Consider the following 20762-nt stretch of genomic DNA (forward strand, 5'->3'; position numbering starts at 1 on the left):
TATCAATATCCATCGCACGATACACCGCAGCCACAATCACCAAGCCGTACGAAAGCTCGTACTCCAGCCAATATGAACCAAGCGCAGCAATCACCGTCAAGGGGTGAGTGGTCGTCCTTTCATCGCTATCTCTCGCTGGGTCGTGCTGACGCTTGGCAGATTATTTCCAGTCAGGACAGGGCTCTGCAGGACAGGGATCATCGTCTCCACCAAGTAAGGCACGCTGTGCTCTAAGACCGCTGGTCTGCCTATGCTTGCAGCAAACGGCCAAGGAGGAGAAGCGATACTGACCGTCCAGTCGAGGTCACACACTCCCCGTTTGCACGGACGGAGTCGTCTCAGCGTATGACCTTCTCTGATATGGCACGTTTGGCCGGAAGACCGCAGACGGTGAGCTTAGGTGTCTATATACGTTCCGAGCCGAAGAGCTGACAGCCTATAGTTTGACGAGATGTATGCTGTACCCGAGAGTTTCCTCGAAATAGAGGTACGGAAACCCATGACCCACGGGGTCGGACGGAAGATGTACACGGACTACGAGATCGTCTGCATGGTGAGTTTCAGCTATACATGTCCGTATAAACGGGGAGCAAGGTCCTTTGAGGATCCCAACGGCTGTCTGGATCCAGCCACTACCGCTTCAGATCAGTCCAGAGCTGACACCTCAGACCAACATACCCGCTTTCAAGCTCAAGCATTCCGTGGTCAGAAGACGATACTCTGACTTTGAGGTGTTCCGAGACATCCTCGAACGCGAGTCTACCAGAGTCAACATCCCCGCTCTGCCAGGCAAAGTAGGTCGTCCACTCCGCATCAATCCCCGTCATTTGGCTTCAAATGTCCCAGCGGTCGAGCCAACATCGATAAGCTTGCCATATCGGAACTCCGTATACCTGCAGAGATGGAGGCTGATCCGGCAGATCTTCACAAATCGTTTCACCGACGACGTGGTGGAGCAGCGACGAGAAGGCCTCCAGCGGTTTCTCGAGATTGTGGCTGGCCACCCATTACTGCAGACAGGGAGCAAGGTGCTTTGCGCCTTCTTGCAGGGTGAGCAATCTTTCTAGAAGAGGTGTCGCATGACTAGCTGATACGGCAGATCCTACGTGGGAGAAATCGCAGTGGGCTTGAGCGAGGTCATGGGCGGTAGTATGGGTGGTGGACGTTTGTGTACTTATCTCGAGACCGGAAATGTACTCACTGTATCATTGTTCCCTCTTGCTGTCGGCAAGCCTGAGGCGGTGGGTGCAGCTCGCTCGCTGGGGCAGATCCGGCGGTATTCCGGTTCGGCTTGCACCGCCCCGTCAGCCCGAAGTCACAAAGTCTAGATTGTTCTTTGTCAGAACGACTCGGAGTAAGCCTGCCCCTTTGCGCTCTCTTACCCAGTCCGCCACTGGCCAACGCCTCAATGTAAAGCAAGGCCTGAGAACAGCTGTAGAACCCCCGCCCCAATGTGCCACGCGACTCGGACTTGGTGCCTTTGATATTTGCTTCCATCACCACCGCCGCCGTGCCCCATGCGCCGGGCCTTGTTTTGCCCTGCCAGCTATTCTATAGCTACATCTCGTCTTGTACCCTCTAGCATACACTCTGTCCTGCTCCGCATATACACGCAGCATCCCTTCAGGATCTATACATGAAGCATACGCGAGGCATAACACCGTCGAAACACCGTTGAGGCGTAGCGTCAACGCTGCCGGCAGCAAAGCGCACCCGCCTCTCCTTAGCTTCATTTGGGGGTCCTAGCTACCGCACCCACCACATACCTGCTTGTCAACACTACCCACATTCGCCTCTTTTCGCGCCATGTCGAGCCCCAGTCGATCACAATCGCGCATCGCGATGCCTACGCCTCGGACGGCGGGTGGAAGTACCAGTGGAGACGGAGGCGGAGGAGGGGGAACGCCGCGATCCTCAATGGACCGGGATCCACGCGTACAACAGAATGTCAATGGGGTATTGACATCCCCTGGTCCGCCCACGGGTACCACGTCGAGCTACGGTCCCGGGTCGCTCGGGTACGGCTATGGACAAAGGGAAGGAGAAGGATCAAGGCGCGGATCAGAGGATAGGGATAGGGCGCGTTCGGGACATTCAGGCGCAGGCTCGGTGAATCACTCGCCGACCTCTGTCGCCTCGTCGTCGCGTCATGTCATCCACGGCGGCGAGCCTGGGGCGGGAGGGATGATGGGAAGCAGAGGGACTCAGGGAGTCGCGAACCTCTGGCCGGCAGGAGGGGGTTCGACAACCTCGAAATTACCCAGAATCACCACGTCCGTCGCAGAGGGGAATGGAGAGGGACCGCGTTCTGCGCCCGTCTCTGGACCACTCCGACCACCGTCAGCGGGTAACGGGCCGATACGGTCGAGCACCTCGCCAGACCCACATGCTGCTGCCTCACACAGTCAAGGCGGGTCACCGATCGACGGACGGCCTCAACATGCCCCCGGAAACCCCTTCTATCCCGCCCCATCCCTCCAATTCCCCACCCCTCAATTACCGGTACCTCCCCGCCGCTCGAGCCATCAGAATCATCTACACAATGACATCCAAGTCGCGTCGGATCGGCATGAACGCCCACTCGGGTCGCAGTCGAGTCATCACTCCCTATCCGCCTCGAATGCGGCGACCGAGACTACCTCCTCTGTGCAGGCCGCTAGCGAGGCGGGCAGGGACAAGGATATGCGCGTAGGGAGGTCAAGGGACCCGACGTACTGCGGCCAGTGTAATCTGGTAGTGCACGGGCAGTTCGTTAGGGCTATGGGGAAGGTGTATCATCTGAACTGCTTCAGGTGCAAGGTGAGCTCGCTTCAGCATATAGCTGCATCACAAAGCTGATGCTCCAGGACTGTAACAAGGTCGTCGCGCAAAAGTTCTTCCCCGTCGAAGATCCAGAAGGGATGTACCCGCTGTGCGAGCGCGACTACTTTGCGCGACTCGACCTCATCTGCGCAAAGTGCAATTTGGCTTTACGATCTAGCTACATCACAGCTTGCGGTGAGTATCAGCTCACCAAGGCCCATTAAATGGACATGCAGCTGATATCAATAGGAGAAAAATATCACGTCGAGCACTTTACTTGCTCGGAATGCGATGTCGTCTTTGGCCCGAACGACTCGTACTATGAGCATAGCGGCAAAGTCTGTGAGTTGTATCCGCCGACCTTGAGCGAAGTACCAGCTGACAGACTAGACTGTCACTTCCATTACTCGACGCGCTTTGCTGTCAAGTGCGTAGGATGCGAGACGGCGATCTTGAAGCAGTTTGTCGAGATGAACCGGAATGGGAGGGACGAGTGCTGGCATCCCGAGTGCTACATGATCAGCAAGGTAAGCTATGCTGCTAGCCGTACGGTGGGCCGTCTCTGACCCATTAGTTCTGGAATGTCCGCCTAGCCTCCAAGACTTTCAACACCCCCGCCAACTCTGCCGTCTCCTCCTCCGTCTCCCTCCTCGAAATGACACCCGCCATGTCCATGTCACAACTATCGGTTCAATCGTCGGCTACCGCCGGTGCCGTCACTGGCGCGCCAACCTCAACCTCACCCGCGCTCTCCGAGAATCTTGGCCCTGTCGAGCTCAAGGAGAGGCAAGAGGCGATGGAGACCAAAGTACTCCAGATTTGGCATGTCCTGAGTGGGTACGAGGAGAGCTCGGCGGCATTGATTGGGGAGATGCTGCGTGCTGTGAATGGGCGGAATCTGCTCGAGATTGTCTTGCTGGCGGAGCGATTCATCTTGCATGTGGAGGCGCTGTTTGCGGTAATTGATGATCTCGAGGCCCAGTTTTCTCTCGCGGGCGTCAAGGGTGAGTCATGGCATGACCATCGAGGAGAGTGTCGCTGATGGTTAGGCATGTCACACGCCCGCGAAGCCAAGCAACTCTGCCGAAAGCTCGTCAACCTCTTCTCGACCATGTCGCAAATTTCACCCACCGGTCCTGCCCAGCCAAACAACCAGGATCTCTACACCCTCATCACCCAGCTCGCGCACTATCTCAAAATCCTCATCCGTATAGCGCTCACCGGGGCGATCAAACTCGAGCGCGAGCAAGGCCACGCGACGGCAATGATCAATGCCCTCGGCCGGCTCAATCTACTTGGTATGGACGGGAGCGACCCGAGTATACCGAAACGAGGCGATTATCCCGAGGTGGTCCAGCAGGACAGGCTGGACGTGGTCCGAGACGGTACAGCGACGCCCGCTTCTGGCTCAGGTGCGGATGAGGAGCAGTTGAAGCGGGCTATCGACGCGCTTCCGAGGAGACCGGCTGGGTTTATCCCTAGTACCCAAGGTATCGCGTACGGCTACCGAAGCCTAGCTGTGAGTGACGAGAAGCATAGAGCTGCGCGCTCATAGCTGACATTTTAGCCCGAGGCGACGCACGAAACGACCCTGCGCGGACCGCAAGAGGAAGACTTTGTCCCTCCCGAAGGCTGCGCGCACTGCCACAAAGCCATCGAAGAGGACTGCATCCGACTCGGCATGTTTGACAGGTGGCACTCCCCCTGTGTGCAGTGTGCGGTCTGCGGCGATCGGGCGGTCCAGCCCATCGGGGAAGAATCGGAGGATACCCAGTCTCGGGAAGAGGGATCGCTCGTCCCGCCCTCCAGGCCAAAACGGGCGGCGCCGAGAGTACGGGACTTTGTGTTCGAGCTGCCCATTCCTCCGTCCACGATCTACTGCACCAAGCATCAGACACGGACGTCGAAGGATGGGTTCGAGAGTGTCTCGAGGCTCGAGCAGTATGCTTTCTTGCTGCATATTGCGCTGAGGCGGCTGTATGTACACTTCAGGATACACCACAACCTGCCAAGTGGTGAGTTGGATAGTACTTGTGGTGGTATAAACCGTCAGAGCTGACCTCGTAGTTCGCGACCATGGCCTGGAGGATATCGTCACCGCACCCGGCTTTGACGTGAAGCGGATGAAGTCGGTCGTTACCCTCGATCGCAAGCTCTCCTCTACCGCTCGTCTGCCTCAACGCTCCACGGTCGTCGAATCTCCCGCCGGCAGGATAGCGAACGAGGACGGTCGGGTAGTGTCTGCTCGTGCAAAAGACGGTTCCCCACCCAAGATCATTGCCGACGATCTCACGGAAGACGACCCTCCTGGATCAGCCACGGTCGATGTCATCCGTCCCGCTTTCGCTCGGAACAACACCAGCGTCATGATTGTCAACGACAACAATACGGATCTACCGCCCGAGATCGTCGACCAGCTACAGACGCACCAGGCGATGCAGGAGGACGACGCCATTACGCTCGGCGATATCCCGATGCTCGCGGACCAGACGCGGCGTCTGGGCGGTCATGACCAAAGCAGTCGCCGACCATTGTTGGCGGGTCTGAACCAGCTTCAGTCGCTCATACTCAAACACTTTGCTTTGCTTGCTCTGCAAAAGTCGGGATTGGGGCATTTGATTGAGCTGGATGAGGTGCTGGAGTTGCTGGATGTGAGGAAGAATCAGTGGTGGAACAAGATTTTCAAGGGGAATGTCAAGGATAAGCAGAAGAAGAAGGGTGAGTCTCTCGGAACAGACTGCGGGATCTGGGCTGATTACCAGGCGTCTTCAATGTTCCGCTGGAGATTCTGGTCGAGCGGACCGGATCGGATAGTCAGATGGGCGCGTCGAATGCCCAGCTCAGAGTACCCGAGTTCATCGAGGAGATGATTGCTACGATGCGGCAAATGGGTGAGCTGATCCAATCGTGCATTGTGGGCGATGCTGATCCAATAGACATGGCCGTGGAGGGTATCTTCCGAAAGAACGGCAACATCCGGCGATTACAGCAAATCAGCGAGGCGCTCGATAAAGACTCGACGCAGGTCAATCTGTCGGAAGAGAACCCGGTCCAGCTTGCGGCGCTACTCAAGCGGTTCCTGCGCGAGCTGCCGGATCCGCTCTTGACGTTCAAGCTGCACAAGCTGTTCTGCGCTGCTGCTTGTAAGCCTTAGACTGCGCACCCGTGTAAAAAGCTAGCTTACGGTTTTAGCGTTCCAATCTGTTGAAGAACGGCAAAGATGTCTACACCTCCTCATCTGCCTCTTGCCCCGGTATAATCGCGACACGATGGAGGTCCTCTTCGTCTTCCTCAAATGGGTCGCCTCCTTTTCGTACAAGGACGAGGAGACCGGCTCGCGGATGGACCTCGGCAATCTCGCAACAGTCATCTGCCCCTCCATCCTCTACGCCAAAGGCGCCAATGCGGCCCGGGACGAATCCTTTATCGCCATCACCGCCGTCCAGGACATGCTGGAGAACCAGGACGAGTACTATGCTGTTCCCGAGGAACTCCGGTTCGTCATTGACGAAAATATCTTCAACATCTTCGCCAAGGACCTGGACCTCCCGCCCAAGGAGATCCACCGGCACTGCAGCAAGTACATGCAGGCGAGGGGACAACCGCCTACGCCTAATCCGGGCAACGCGGGCGGCGGCGGCGGCGGCGGATCGGGATCGGGATCGTCTCGGCTCCCACCGAGCTCGTCGGGGCAGATGCGGGAACGGCCTAGCGACTCCCGGCTGAGCAACCACCGGTCCGAGGGGAACCTCACGAGCGACTCGCACATCCAGCCACCGCCCAACGGTTCGGGGGCCGGACCGGTCCCTATCCCTTCTTCCCACTTCCGCGTCCCCGCCCCACCCTCCAACATCGGCATGGGCATCTCCGTCCCCAACTCCAATACCTACGCCCAGCATTCCTCTTCGGCGACTCGGCCACAGTCGTACATCCCCTCGAATCACGGTAGCGTCTCGGGCTCGCAGCAGAGCCTGAATCTGAACGTATCGGGGATGACCTCGCCGACGGGATCGGGACATCACCAGCAAATGCAGCAGCAGCAGCAAGGGCAGCAGCAGCAGCAGCAGCATTGGAGAGGCCCGTTCCAGGGTGCGGGGAATGGGAGTAGGAATTCTTCAAGAGGGTCGGCGCCGAGTAGCCCAGGGCCGGATGACCGGGGTCGCACGAGCTTGCAGCTGGATTCAGAAGGGAGGAGGACGCCGGTATCGCAGGATCACAGATGACGGAGTAGGCGGAAGGAGCACGGCGGTGAGGAACGGGGAGGTCATTCTGGGAAGCAGGGACTTCAAGGGGGCAGGGAAGGAAGGGGATCAGAAATGGACATTTGTCAGAAGTGCACGTTGATAGGGGGCCGATAGAACGAGAAGATCTTGGGGTGCTCGATGCAGTAGTCGATAGGGAAGTAAGTAGCTTTTGATATCTGCAAAGTATGGACATTTGATAGCGTCAGATGTAGCCCTCCGTTGTGACTTATATCGCCTTGATGCTAGATATCTTACAACTGTCTACGTGTACAACTGGTATATATATCTAGGATAGTATACGGCGACGAGATAGTCTTGCTACAATGGTGGCCTACCGCCTACGACCCAAAGTCCACCGCTGCTATCACCCACACGCACCTCTCGTCTCCCTGCTCGTCCACCCATCCCAGTCCCTCCCGCATCACACAATCCTCCAGCACCGTCCTCGCCCTCACATTCGACCATCCCGTCGTCTGCATCACTCCCCTCTCCGTCAACCTTCCGCCCGCATCGCTCGCGAGGACAAGCAGGAGGCTCTGGTCCGTATCCAGCTCTTTCGGGACTGACCGGACGAACGTCGTCCCCGCGATAGAATGGGTCGTGTATCCCGCCGCGAGCGGTTTGAGGAGGTCCAGTGACCGCAGGATATCCTCTTCTGTCACTTCGGCGCCGCCCGTATCTGCCCTGCCGCCCGTCCGGAGCCGCTCCACCCTGGAGATGAGATCAGGCATGGCGATCATTCCCCCGTTCCCCTCCTTGGTGGACACGCAGACATCCACCACCTGCACCGCCAGCTCGTACTGCCATTCCCCTAGTCCCAGGACTTCAGTCCACCACCCTTTCCCCTTTCCACCTCCGCCCCCGCCTGGTCCGCCCCCGCCAGCAAGGGGGTCCACCCCGATCGCAGCGCACATCTTTTGGAACTGATGTCTGAATGCCGGGTCTTTCCGGATGTCTTGCCGGTGCTCTCGGGCAAAGACGAGGAGGTGGTCTTTGAAGGATGAGAGGGACGATTCGAGCGTGGAGAGCTGGGAGGCGGTGATGCTGCTGGAGAGGGTGGAGTAGGAGGAGGCGGTTTGGGAGTGCCGTGAGAGGGCAGAGATGCCCGCGCCTTTCCGCATCTTGGCGAAGGCAAGCGGGGGTAGCTCTAATCGCGTCGAGGAGTAGTCTGGCTGAGGACGCTCTGTGTGCCGCGCTGCGCTGCTGTGGCCTGGAAGAGACGATTGACAAGGGGAAGCTCACGCACAACAGCTGCAGGATGTCTGGACTTACCACGTGGAAGCCCATCCGTGCCTGAATGCCTCCTTGAACTGTCGATCTTTGCCCGACCTCTTCGTCTTAAGTATCGTCCACACAACGAAGCCATATCTCTCGGCTATGAAGCCCCCAGCTTGTCTCTGCCGCTTACAGAGCAGCTCATCCACCATCTCCACCCCTTTCGTTGCAATCGGCAGGAAGCGGCGATTCCTCTCGACCAGCTCGGGCGATTGCGACGATGTCTCAACCCGTCTGCGCGAAGTCATGCGCAACGTCCCTCAAGTACGTCCGCTAGAGCCTGTTCGAGCATTCGGTCTACAGGCTGAGCTGACCCAATAGCCCGTAGCTATCGTTACAGCCCGCAATACCTCCCCCTCCTCTTCGTCCGCCTATCACGGAGCGACCCTCACGTCCTTCACTTCCCTCACACTCCACCCCCACCCGCTCGTCGCCTTCTCCCTCCGCCTCCCGTCTCGACTTGCAGACTGCCTCCGCTCCTCTTCTACTTCCTCACATCCCAAATCGCCCCCAGGCAAGACAGCGCCCAAAGCCGCTCAGGCGAGAATACCGCTCACCGTCTCCCTCCTCTGTCGGTCCAATCGTCCAATAGCCGACGCATTGTCGTCCCGTCTCCCAGACCAGTCGGACATCTTCGCTCGGGACGAGTGGCTACCCCCAAAAGACTCTTATCCGCCTTCTCTGAGAGATGCGCTTGGCGCGCTGACATGCGAGGTGGTCAGCTCGATGCCATTAAGGGATATGTGCGATGTCGAGGCTGGACCGGCGGGGAGGAGGGGCGGTATGGGAGTCGAAGGGAGTGTAGATGGGGTGCAAGAGGCAGAAGTGGGGACAGGGGGATATCAGGCGGGTTCGGAGCTGTTTATCTGCAGAGTGCTGGATGTGTTGCCTGGGTCGGAGGGAGTGGAACCACTGTTGCATCTGAAGCAGTCATACGTGGGAGTCGAGCGCATGGAAGAGGACGAGGACGACGGTAGCTACATAGTCAAGTCCACTTGACATAGGCATAGCACTTCATATATGGTATGAAGCTTCAGCTATAGCTTCGGAGCTTTGCTCAGTGTGGTTGTTAGTCGCAATGGAGCCGCACGATCAGTCGATTTCCCTGTATTAATAGGTTAGATGGGTCCCCAAGGCGAAGAATGGAGATGCTGAGCCAGAGCGGATCGTGCAGATGCTGCATTGCTGATGGTGGGTTGATTATAAGGCTTGTATACTCCCTATGACATTCCACTTCCCTCGCGAGCCACGTTCTTCTCACTCCACCTCCCTTCCTCCGACTGGAAACTCTTCCCGACTGTCTTATGCGTCGTAGAGGGTCGACTTGCGAGCTATGGTTGTCAGCTTTTCCCTTGACTGTATGCGATAGTCGGGATCAATCGAACTCACCGCCGAAGCCGCCACGAGCCTTGATAGCGAGGACCGAGACGAAGATGAGGGCGAGCAGGACAAAGATGCTGCCATGTCAGCTGCATCTCTAAAGAACCTGGACGGACAGAAGAGGCTGGCGAGCTCACGTGTCAATCCAGGAGATAGCGACAAGACCCTTGACGATGTTGCACCTGTCGAAACCACCCTCGGCGGAACCGCAGTCGGTCCCGTTGGTCAGGGCAGTGAGGGACCCAGCGCCAATGATGAAGAGGATGAAGGCGATGATGAGGGGGATAAGGTGGGTCAGGATACCAAAGGCGACCTTGGTGCCCATCACCTGGAATCCGACGGTGAGGACCACTGAGAACGTAAGCTTTTGGCTCCGGGCGGGACAGCTCGCGGTAACTTACAACCGATGAAGGTGGTCCAGATACTAGCGGCCAGACAGATCCTGATTCGGTCCCGGTACGCATTTGTGTTGACGGGTGGGTAGCCATAGTTGTTGTAGTTGGCCACGAGCGAGGCCGAGATGGCGAGCGCTACGATAGAAGCGAGGGTGATGAGTGTGAAGAGAATCGAGTGGGTCAGGCGGACTGCGCGTTCGTTGGCCATTGTGCTTGGAGTGTGGCTGGCGGTGTCAGATGGCTGCTATGTACAAGTGCAAGTGCAAGTGCAAGTGGGGACTGGGGTGGGAATGTGAGTGGCGGAAAGTAAGGGAGGGGGATTTTGAGACCGAGCTCAAAGTTTGGGGGAAGGTTATGTACCTCCTTTGATCTGCAGGGGAAAGGGAGTAATGACGCACCTGATGAGAAAAGAGCAGGAAAGTGTATGAGGCTGGGGTGATGGTCTCTAGCTGGAAGCTGATAGGTATGGATGCGGTATGTAGAAGAGAGAAAGAGAGCGAAAGAGAGCAGATTCCAGAAGGTGGTTTCACTTGTTGACGCACAAGGCAGAAATCCGGATCCGGACGCCTTTTCGGGGGTAATGACGTCAGTATGACCCATTCTCGGCGTGGCGCCTGGTTTTAATGAGCGGGAAGACGGCGACAGCCAAGATCACTTTAAGATCTAGATCTAGGTTGGATCAGCTTGCACATGTCAGGTGCGGCGGCGAGGAATGCCGAGGATACTACTCGACTAGGGCAGTAGCACAACGGGCTAGTGCGCCGATCACTCAAATGACGCTAAGCCTACACCATCCTGCATCTAGATCTACAACACGGAATGCACTACACGCTGCCCATTGCCGCACCCCACAATGCCCTCGTGCCTTTGACAATGAGGAACTCCCCTTCTTGCCGAGGCAGACTGTGGAATGCCACTCGCGCAAGCACTTCTCCCTGTCCTCGTCAGCTCTCTGCCATGTTCCACCAGAGACGTAACCAGCTTACAGCTTCGACCATGCACGCGACAATAATAAGCCAAATAATGATCCAGTTGATCCGATTTGTCGCTCGTTCTTCGATATACTCGTGTATGATCTCAAGCTGAGCCGTCAGCGATTGCTCAGCCAAGTTTCCGAGAGAGCGAAGTAGCTTACCAGATCGCCAGCTACAGCCAGCCGGTCATTCAGCACCTGTACACGGGGTCCGATCTCAAGATACTCCCGGATGGCTTCATACAGCGGGAACAAGGATGCTTCCGACCAGAACAACTCTGGTGTATCTGATTATCAGTAACGGTCTGCATCGAATACGAGACAGACTCACCCAAGATACCCCCAATGAGATTGACATCCATCCTCAACTTGAACAATCGACCCGTCATCTTCAACGCTTCCCTCCGCTTCAACTGGAGATGTCCGGTGATACTGAGTTCTTTGGGGAAAGACGAAGTGAGCGCGAGCGATTCCTGCATTGTTGATTCGTAGATGCTGAGTTTTGTTGATTGGGCGATAGCGTGCGAGAGGGACAGTTTGAACAGATGCGAGTGTGATTTGAACGCTGTGACGTCAGCCTGTGCATCAAATTACACGGAGGTTAACTTACTAAACATGTCGTTGTAAATTCTGGGATACTCGGCTTCCGAGTCATACTAAATTATCAGCTTCTGGACGCAACACAGTCGCCGCAAAATAGCTCAACCTACCGCATAGTGGAACTCCTCGACCTCCCAATCATCCTCACCCAGCCCCCTTATCCAGCCCCCCGCCGCATCGATATCCTCCATGACCGCGCGCTCCTCGTCCTCCTGGAACCCAAAAAAGATGGAAACACCATACGAGAAGAACACCGCCTCTGCGATCTGGTTCGTCGTGGAATGCGATTTCCTCCTCCGATTTCTAAGCGTCGGCTGGCTCCGGGTATGTGTCAGGGGATACCGAGGGGGCATAGCGGTGGGTCGTGAGTGTTGTACGGGAGGAGGGTGCGAAGCGGACCGGACGAGCTGGGGCGGCTCAGCGGACTGAGGCGACTCGAGCAGATTCTCTAGCTCCGCCTCGAGTTGGTCTGCCGTGTGATGAGGGGGGTGGGAGGGTAGGTCATCCGGCGATAGCGCGGTCGAGGGGATATGCTCGAACCCGGCCCGGTCAGGAGAGAGGTGCGTGCCCAGCTGGATCTGGGTGGCTTCCTCTGCGATCCTCACGCGTCGGCGCTCAGGACTTGTAGGCTCCGCAGGGAGTGACCCGCTGTCCAGGCCATCCTGGATATCTTCGAGCCGATCCAGCCGGTCCGAGCGGTCGATGTCCCCTCCTTGTCCGTCAGAAATCTCCTCGTCCAGCGAAGACATCCGGCCGACGTCCGTAGGTGGGGAGTGGGAGAGTATGTACTCGGATGGATCATCCATGGAGATATGGGGGTCCCGCTCGATATCGTCCGTCTGGGGAAAATACGAGTCGTCGTATCCCAGATCCTCGGCTTGGGTCATCCGTTCAAGCAGGGATACACCGCCGGGAGATTTGACCGCAGGGGAGGAACGAATCTTGGTGGATGCACCGTATCCGGGTAAGAGGGGGAGATTGTACACCTAGCATATGAGCGGGCTGGAACATGGCTCTGCGAAACAAAAAGCTTACAGCGTAAAGACAATCATCAAATACCCTGACCACCCCAACTCCATGTTCTCGCTTCAAGAATGCCTGGAGCAGCTTCAACCGGTACCCCTCTGCCGTGGTGTACGCCGTCAACCGAGGCAACCTCGCCTCCTCCCTCTCCCTCTTGGTCATCTTCTCCGCCTCACTCCGCTCATCGCTCTGAGTCGGGATGGCCTGCTCTTTCCGCCCACTCTCCCTTTCTCTTTCCCGGTGACTATGCGCCGCCCTCGGAGGTGGTAGCAGATTCACCTGACTGCCCATGGGCGACGCCGGCAAGGGCGCCAACTGCGGGTCTTCGGGTAAGAACACATGCCGCTCGGTCGTTTTGGACGTTCGGACCGGGAACGACTGTTTGAGATTCCGCGCAGGCGTCCCCTTGCCCAGAGGAGAGGGGATGCGAGGGGTGGATAGGTGCCGAAGATGAGCGGGAAGCGAGGCGAGGGCATTGGCGCCTGTACTGGCGCTTGACCCGGAGGAGGAATTTGCGCTCGGAGCGGCTTGGCGGAGATTGGACGCGGCGCGCGCGATACCGGGGACGGCACCGGCGTGTCTGCGTGGTATTTGTGCAGGGGTGGTGCCGCCTGGTTGGGCGGAGGAGGTGGATTTGGCACTTGATTTGGGTGCACCGAGGGGGCGGGACGGTTTGGAGGGGCCGGAGGGAACGGACGACATGGCGCTTGTGCGAAGCCAGAGCTACAGCGCCGGGGGTGAGATTCGAAAGGCGGATCCGGGAGATCTATACCTTCCGAGTGATACCCCTGCGAGATGGATGGATATGAGTAGCTGGCTAGGTCAAGATGTTTAGTCTACAGGCAAGACACAAGCTAAAGCTGTAGCAGGAGAGAACGTTTGGGATGAGATTGCAGCAGTGCGCGGAATCAAATTTCAGCCGGTTACGTCACTCCGCTGCTTGACTGCGGACCCTGACCGCATGAGATGGCCAATGCCACCCCCTCTCTGCTATCTATATCATCACCGGCTATCTACTGGCACAGTAACAGCTAGACATCAGCTATCAGCGCAAACATCTAGCTGCTCGATTCCTGTAGAGGATAGCTATCCGCTGATACCGACATCTCAAAAGGACGTCCAGCAAGCCCTTGACGCCCGGACCTCCTCCGCACTTGCCTCGGTTCACCATGGCGTACGTAGCGGTCGTCAAGGCTTTGTATGACTATGAAGCTCAGGACCCCGAGACTGAGCTTGCGCTCAAAGAGGATCAGATTGCCTATGTTATCGAGAAGGAAGATGAGGAGTGAGTCCCGGAGAGCATAAGCAAAGGGAGATGCGGACCGGAGCTGATAGAGCAGTTGGTGGAAGGCCAAACTGAAGAATGAGGACGGGGATGAGGAGGGCGGAGTGGGATTGATTCCCGTTAGCTATGTTGAGGAAGTGAGTGCCTTCATTTCTCATTACCATTCATATATCGGGCCTACTCCGCCTTGTGCTCTCGATCTCAGCGATACGACGCCAGGACCAAGCTGACAGTCAGCTTCCACCAATCAACAGCACTCGCGCCCTTTACGCCTACACCTCGACCACAGCCGAGGAGCTCTCGATGGAGGAAGACGCCGTCCTCCAAGTATTCTCTGTCGAAGAGGACTGGCTCCTCGTCCGCGTGGAGGGCGGAGCAGAAACACTCGGTTTCGTCCCACGGACATACTGCGAGCCGCTGGACGAGTCGCAGGAGGTCGAAGTGGCCGACGCCGCCGAGGCCGAGGCGGATCTCGAGGAAAAGCGGCAGCAGGAAGCGATTGATATCCGGCAGCGCGAGGCGTCTGAGCGACAGAGACAGCTCAAGCTGAAGGACAAGGTGGAGACGTGGAGTGTGTCGCAGATGGAGGGGAAGAAGAAGAAGAAGGGGACGCTGGGGGTGGGGAACGGAGCGGTGTTCTTCGCTTCGGACACGGATAAGGTGAGCTAGCCGAGAACTCGAAAGTTTGACCAAGCTGACATGGCAGTCTCCTGTTCAGCAGATCTCAATTACAGATCTCGACTCGGTATCTTCGGTGTCGAGCAAGGAGATCCAGCTCTCCATCTCTTCTCTCCCCGCTCCGCTCCACTTCCACTGCGGCGGATCCGACACGGCCAAAGCGATCCTGGCCAAGCTGGAGACTTCGAAAGAGGCTGCGGGAGAGGCTCTGCAGACTATTGCAGCGGAAGGAGCAGCCGACTCGGACGACTACGAGCCTAAAGCTGTCCGATTCGCACCCACCTCCTCCGCCGCTTCTGCGCGCGCCCCAGCGGCCAGCTCCGGCGAACCCGCTACGGTCCTCTACGACTTTGACGCGCAAGGCGAGGACGAATTGAACGTCAAGGAGAATGACATTGTCACGGTCGTCGACAAGGAGAACGATGAGTGGTGGCTCGTGCGTAACTCGCGAGGGCAAGAAGGAGTCGTCCCGGCGCAGTATATCCAGATCGGCGAGGGGTCCGCCCCCGCCGCAGCGGGGTATGACGAAGATGACGAGGAGGAAGAGGCGAGGAGGGCAGAGGAGGAGGCTACGGCTCAGCGCCAGCTTGATGCCGAGAGGCAGAGGGAGCGGAGCAAGCAGGCTGAGCAGCGCCGTGCGATTGAGAAGGCGGCAAGGGCGAAGCAAGTACAGGAGGAGGAGGACAGGCAGATTGCCCTCGATCTTGAGAGGAGGGAAGTGGAGAGGTCGATTGCGCAGCAAAAGGCGAGAATGCAGGAGGAGGAGGTTCACCAAGAGGAACTGTCTGCTCGGCGGTGAGTCGGAGTATCACGCGAAGGGGAATTGAGCTGATTATACAGGAGGGAAGTAGCGAGGCATCAGGCACCGCCAAAGATCGCCAAGCGGCCATCTGCTAACGATGTTGCTGCAGCCGCCGCGAGACTGCCGGACAGGGGACGAGCACCGCCAGACCGCCCACCAGAGAATAGCCGGCCGAGTGAGTGAAGTGTCACATGATGTCTGGGCAGAGCTGACGAGCAGAACCCAATCCTGGCCGTGTCCGCGTATGGAGCGACAAGTCTGGCCAGTTCAAGGTGGAGGCGGAATACCTCGGTCTCAATGGCAACAAGATCCGGCTGCACAAGACCAACGGCGTCATCATCGAGGTCCCTATCGACAAAATGAGCCAGGAGGACGTGCAGATGATCAAGCGGCACGAGACACGGCGGCAGCAGCGCCGGGCTGCAGCTGAGCCCGAGGACGATGATGTGCCCCTCGGCCGAACGCCGCGGAAGGGCCAATCATCCCGTTCCGAGGAGAGTCGGGCGCGGGGCGAGGAGCCTATACCTGCTGCCGCGATGGAACAGCCCAAACCCCGGAAACCGCGATTCGACTGGTTTGCCTTCTTCCTGGAGGCCGGCTGTTCGATGGATGACTGTACGCGGTACGCGGCCAACTTTGAGCGGGACCGGATTGACGAGACACTGCTCCCTGACCTGGAACCGTCGACGCTGCGGAGTCTGGGGCTGAAGGAGGGGGATGTCATCCGGGTGCGCAAGGAGATCCAGGTGCGCTTCGCCAAGAAGACGCCTGAGCAGGAGGCGCAGATCAAGCAGGACGAGGATTACGCGCGGCAATTGCAGGACTATGAGCGGTCGGGCGGGAAGGGACCTATTCCTCAACCTCCCCCCGCGCTCTTTACGGGTCCAAGTGGCAAGTTGGCCAACAATACACGGAGGGGACGGCCAGAGCGGAAAGGGACGGATACGGTGGATGCTTCGGCGATCGCAGCGGCGGGCGATCAACTCAGCAAGATGAACACTGGGGATAGCGCGCCTTCACCGGTCCTTCTCTCACCTTCGCCCCCGCCGCCAAAGCAGGAGAAGCCGGCCGCTCCTGCGCCCGCACAGCTCATTGCTGGCTTTGATGACGATGCGTGGACCATCAAGCCCAGCTCTAAACCCGCCAGCCCGGCTCCTCCCGCCTCTACACCTGCCCCGGCCGCTCTTCCTCCTGTCGTCAATGGCAACCGGGCAGCCACGTCCGGATCATCCGGTACCGACTCGCTCTTTGCGCAGATCCAGGCCCTTCGGCCAGCCCAAACCGGTATGCAATCCAACAGTACCGGCGGGTCGTTCGGTCAATCCCAGATGCAGCCAAACCAAACGGGCTTCTCCAACTCGGCGCAATACGGTCTCGGCCAACAAGGGACCGGTCAGCCCATGTCCCAAATGATGATGAACAACCCGAATGCGCCGCGCGGCCCACTCGCGCCCGTCCCGAGCAACGAGGGGTTGCTCAACCCGCTCCAGCCGAGTCAGACTGGCGTGTTTGTTCCCACACGCGGAAGCCCGGCGCCTATGGGCCAGCAGGGTATGATGCCCCAGGCGACAGGGTATGGGATGATGCCGCAGCAGACGGGGTACGCGGCGGGGTTCCAGCAAGGGTATGGGCAGCTGCAACCTGGTGAGCTTGGTGGAGTTTGCTTTTAGTAAAGTGGGGACTAAGCTGACAACGGTAGCGTTCACTGGAATGGCTGGACCTCAGCAGCAGTTCGGCCAAAACATGCACCAACAGGCCAGCTCAACATTCGGTAGTATCGCCAATATGGGCCCACCTGCGCCGCCCCAGCAGCAGCAGCAGCAACAACCGCAGGGTGATAAGTTTGCCCCGGGGAATATCTTTGCCGCGATGAAGAGGCAGGACTTTGGTAAGCCGGATGAACAGCGGCCGCAGGATTCAGGTGAGCTAGTTGTCCCCGCCGCATGTGGCGGGTGTCAAGGGCAAAGCTGATGAGATAGGCAAATATGATGCTCTCCGACCATTGACGACTGGATATAACGGCGCACCGGGCATGATGCCCCAACAAACGGGAATGGGAATGATGCCGCAGCAAATGGGCATGATGGGCGGTATGGGGATGCAGCCGACGGGGATGGGTATAGGGATGGGGATGGGGATGATGGGGCAGCAGATGACGGGGTTCCAGGGGCAGCAGCAGCAAGGACAGGGGATGATGGGGCCGCAGATGACGGGATACAATCCGTATGCGGGGCAGCAAAATCAGTATGGGGGCCAGTACCGATGAGGGGGAGTTTTGGGGCATGGGATCGGAGTGGATGAGTGAGAGGGCGGCTACCGGTGAGGGGTCGGTGTGTGGAGGTGTAGAAGAAGGTGTACAAGAAGGGTAAAGGAAAGGGGCGGGTATGATGGGAAGGGAAAATGGACGTATCTAGGTGTCTCTACATGTTTGTTCTACAATGATGCTCTTGATAATTACAACTTTAGATCCCCATTCAGGCTAGGCAAGACCTTGTCGAGCTGACTATGACGATGAACCCCGGGTCAGCCGTGGAAATGACGGTGGTGGGCGTGATTGGTGCGAGAGCGGGCGTCGCTGTGGGTGCGTGGTCGGCTGAAGCTCGTCTGTCCGAAGATGGTCGGCCGAGTAGCTGCCGAGATCTCTGGCCTACCCGTCCCTCCTTGTGTCTCGCCTGGTGGACCTCTAGCGCTTGACTCACACGTACGAGTGGGGCCAGGTGTTGACGGAGCCGATGCCGCTCGCACTGGAGGTCGAGAACACTGCAAGTGGCCGAGCTGGTATATGCTCGTCCTACCAGCGGGCGCGGCGGAGTCGGGGGAAAGCGAGGGCTCCTGCCAGCGTACGCGCCGTCGCTGCCGATGATCGACCGAGCCAGACTCGTCCGGTTCAGACTGTCCAGCTAGGTCTAGCGCCGCGAAGTCCAGGCTGAAGTCGACATCGAGGTCAACTACCGAGCCTTCGGAACTGAGGGTGGCAATGGAGTGTTTCGTAGAGGTTGAAGAGGCGAGATCGAGGCTGCCAGTGAGACTGCTGTGGTCATAGCGGGCCGAGCTGGTAGGTGAGGTAGGGGAGGACGGGGCGGAGTGGGTCCGGAACGGCCGGGCGGGAAGCGGATTGGGCCGCCAGGTCGAGTACAGCGGGTTGAAGAGAGCGGGGTATTGTGGTGGGCGGTCGCATTGATCAGAAATGGCGAATGGGTCGAGATCGGCCTGGATCTCGATCCTCGCTCTCTGCATAGTCAGCATATCACCATGGGGAAGGGTACTTCGCGATAATGACGAGGTCACCTTCGCGCCTCTTCCGGGAGCGGCTGCTTCCTGATGTCGCTCATCCGCCTCTACGTCTGGCTCGATTTCCGCTGAGCGCTTGACCATCATCGAGAGATGAGAGGGGAGTATCAGTAAGCATGGGAGAGGCCGGTATTGCCAGGAAGGTCAATGCTTCACGTTCTCCTAATTGTCAGCGCTTCAGGGTCCGCTCTGCCTGAATGCCTGGAGAGCTCGAGCGTCGCTCATTTGGCTTCTTCAAACCAGCTTCCACCCTAGGGCCTCCAGCAATGAATTCGCCTTCACCCACGTCTCGTTAAGTGACAGACAGCTCTTGCAACAGCAAGGATAGGAGGGTGATAGGCGGACAGGTCACCCGTATCCACCGGCTTGCTGCGCTTCACTAGTGCGCCTCAGCGCTTCGTCAGCTGTCAGTAGAAACGAGCCTCTCGATAGCGCCTACTTCCTGGCCCACTCCGCGCCCTGTTCTGCACCCTATACACGGCCGGAACATGGTACACTCGTGCATAAGACGGCTCGGACCCCTTCGCAGACCCAAGTTGTGAATCACACGCACGGATCACGCGTTTTGCGGGGAGGCTGGGTCCGGGGAAGCTCTGAGAAGCTTACAGCTTGGTGCGCAGCTGATGCAACGTACTTCGTGCTTCTGCTTCTTCACTTCTATCTCAACACTCTTTCCCAGCGATATCGCTCGCAGTCAACAGGGCCCTCCCCAACTCCTTCCAGATCGCCCGTTCACGGAAGTACAACTCGAAAGATTCGAGAAGATCTTGGTGACCGAGACGGCTTTGCTTGACCACCTCTCCTCCTTCCAAGCTACCTGATCACCTCGCCTGGAGACGGGAGGACTGTGATTGTTCCCCATTACGAACGGCGTCAGCACTCTCCAGAATGAATAGAGTCAGTTGGCGTGAACATACGAGCTTCGTGAAGCAGCTGACTCTGATGCAGATATTCGGCTCAGGAAAGGCCAAGCCAAAGCCTTCTTTATCGGATGCTATCGCTTCGGTGAGCTTATATCCTCGCGTGTTGTTCTGTTCTACGGCAGCAAGCTGACTCTGTTCAGACTGACACGCGCGTCGGCTCGATAGAAGTCAAGATAAAGAAGCTGGACGCAGAGCTTGGGGTCTTCAAGGGCCAAATGGCCAAGCTGCGTGATGGGCCAGGAAAGGTGCGCTAGGCCGCTCTTCCCCTTCCCCGTTGTACAATGAGAGCTCAAGCTGACGTCTCAGGCCGCAGTACAGCAACGAGCACTGCGGACCCTTAAGCAGAAGCGGATGTATGAGGGCCAGCTCATGCAGCTGCAGCAGCAGACTTGGAATATGGAGCAGGCTGCGATGACGACTGAGAACCTGAAGAATACAGTTCGTCTCTCATAAGATCACGGACCGCCAGCTGTCCTTTGCTCGATTGTGGTGATAGCCTTGAGATGAGCTGACCCAATCAGATGGCGACTGTCGACGCGATGCAGGTGGCCAACAAGGCAATGAAGAAGCAGTACAAAGGGATTGATATCGACAAGATCGAGGTCAGCTTCTTGATTCTGGCCATTCGCGTTTGAGACCAAAAGCTGACTCCGTACAGAGCATACACTATGATATGGAAGATATGATTGAGCAGGCGAATGAGATCCAAGAATCGCTTGGGCGAAGCTATGGTGTCCCGGACGAAGTGGACGAAGCGGATCTTCAGGCAGGTAAGCCTCCCCTGTGATCTAAAAACAGATCGTATTCGGAGATACTCTCCAGATCGAAGGTCATAGCTGATACATACAGAGCTGGATGCTTTAGGGCTGGACGACGATCCTATCGGTGAGGGCGAAACCCCGTCGTATCTCCAAGACGCACAAGCCCTGCCGGACTTTGTCGACCTCGCACCCATCGAGAACAGGGCAAGGAGCGTCACGCCGACTGCAGAAGCTGCGAGATGAGGGGTCCGGTCAAGTGCGACGAACCGTCGGGCATACTATGTGATTTGAGGGAGGAGCGGAAGGAGGGGATTGTATAATAGCTATAGC

The 20762-nt window shown here is 57.8% G+C and overlaps 9 protein-coding genes across 9 annotated transcripts; 5 read left to right on the forward strand and 4 right to left on the reverse strand.

Annotated features, from left to right (window-relative positions):
* Positions 1–360: 360 nt before the first annotated feature.
* MKK02DRAFT_37245 (sorting nexin, putative, required to maintain late-golgi resident enzymes in their proper location) lies at positions 361–1131 on the forward strand (the record flags this gene model as incomplete). The annotated part of the gene is made up of 5 exons (XM_053089605.1): positions 361–390; positions 443–553; positions 669–794; positions 921–1050; positions 1100–1131. The coding sequence occupies 5 exons, from the start codon at positions 361–363 to the stop codon at positions 1129–1131; spliced, it is 429 nt and encodes a 142-aa protein (XP_052946484.1).
* Positions 1132–2682: 1551 nt separating this feature from the next.
* MKK02DRAFT_25397 (uncharacterized protein) lies at positions 2683–7025 on the forward strand (the record flags this gene model as incomplete). Its single annotated transcript, XM_053087031.1, has 13 exons — positions 2683–2799; positions 2847–2997; positions 3052–3144; positions 3193–3329; positions 3377–3806; positions 3852–4150; positions 4229–4321; positions 4376–4817; positions 4870–5520; positions 5565–5693; positions 5739–5945; positions 5995–6752; positions 6870–7025. 13 exons carry the CDS (start codon positions 2683–2685, stop codon positions 7023–7025), a joined length of 3663 nt encoding a protein of 1220 aa, XP_052946485.1.
* Positions 7026–7384: 359 nt separating this feature from the next.
* On the reverse strand, positions 7385–8167 carry MKK02DRAFT_45414 (putative negative regulation of transcription by glucose-related protein; the record flags this gene model as incomplete). Its single annotated transcript, XM_053093403.1, has 1 exon — positions 7385–8167. One exon carries the CDS (start codon positions 8165–8167, stop codon positions 7385–7387), a length of 783 nt encoding a protein of 260 aa, XP_052946486.1.
* Positions 8168–8423: 256 nt separating this feature from the next.
* Positions 8424–9320, forward strand: MKK02DRAFT_45415 (flavin reductase like domain-containing protein; the record flags this gene model as incomplete). Its single annotated transcript, XM_053093404.1, has 2 exons — positions 8424–8585; positions 8643–9320. The coding sequence occupies 2 exons, from the start codon at positions 8424–8426 to the stop codon at positions 9318–9320; spliced, it is 840 nt and encodes a 279-aa protein (XP_052946487.1).
* A 303-nt stretch (positions 9321–9623) lies between these two features.
* On the reverse strand, positions 9624–10304 carry MKK02DRAFT_45416 (uncharacterized protein; the record flags this gene model as incomplete). The annotated part of the gene is made up of 4 exons (XM_053093405.1): positions 9624–9652; positions 9711–9778; positions 9839–10052; positions 10103–10304. The coding sequence occupies 4 exons, from the start codon at positions 10302–10304 to the stop codon at positions 9624–9626; spliced, it is 513 nt and encodes a 170-aa protein (XP_052946488.1).
* A 616-nt stretch (positions 10305–10920) lies between these two features.
* Positions 10921–13394, reverse strand: MKK02DRAFT_25208 (uncharacterized protein; the record flags this gene model as incomplete). Its single annotated transcript, XM_053087000.1, has 8 exons — positions 10921–11031; positions 11083–11178; positions 11232–11356; positions 11401–11634; positions 11680–11725; positions 11780–11987; positions 12096–12655; positions 12705–13394. 8 exons carry the CDS (start codon positions 13392–13394, stop codon positions 10921–10923), a joined length of 2070 nt encoding a protein of 689 aa, XP_052946489.1.
* Positions 13395–13861: 467 nt separating this feature from the next.
* Positions 13862–17723, forward strand: MKK02DRAFT_26463 (uncharacterized protein; the record flags this gene model as incomplete). Its single annotated transcript, XM_053087200.1, has 9 exons — positions 13862–13977; positions 14033–14114; positions 14215–14637; positions 14672–15450; positions 15496–15632; positions 15677–17101; positions 17157–17378; positions 17437–17574; positions 17641–17723. 9 exons carry the CDS (start codon positions 13862–13864, stop codon positions 17721–17723), a joined length of 3405 nt encoding a protein of 1134 aa, XP_052946490.1.
* A 208-nt stretch (positions 17724–17931) lies between these two features.
* Positions 17932–18832, reverse strand: MKK02DRAFT_45419 (uncharacterized protein; the record flags this gene model as incomplete). Its single annotated transcript, XM_053093406.1, has 3 exons — positions 17932–18087; positions 18302–18688; positions 18746–18832. The coding sequence occupies 3 exons, from the start codon at positions 18830–18832 to the stop codon at positions 17932–17934; spliced, it is 630 nt and encodes a 209-aa protein (XP_052946491.1).
* Positions 18833–19636: 804 nt separating this feature from the next.
* Positions 19637–20675, forward strand: MKK02DRAFT_45420 (putative charged multivesicular body protein 5; the record flags this gene model as incomplete). The annotated part of the gene is made up of 7 exons (XM_053093407.1): positions 19637–19645; positions 19697–19753; positions 19812–19916; positions 19978–20109; positions 20193–20273; positions 20330–20441; positions 20521–20675. The coding sequence occupies 7 exons, from the start codon at positions 19637–19639 to the stop codon at positions 20673–20675; spliced, it is 651 nt and encodes a 216-aa protein (XP_052946492.1).
* Positions 20676–20762: the final 87 nt, after the last annotated feature.

The sequence above is a fragment of the Dioszegia hungarica genome (assembly GCF_025882075.1).
Source record: "Dioszegia hungarica strain PDD-24b-2 chromosome Unknown MKK02contig_8, whole genome shotgun sequence".
In the NCBI taxonomy this organism is placed as follows: domain Eukaryota; kingdom Fungi; phylum Basidiomycota; class Tremellomycetes; order Tremellales; family Bulleribasidiaceae; genus Dioszegia; species Dioszegia hungarica.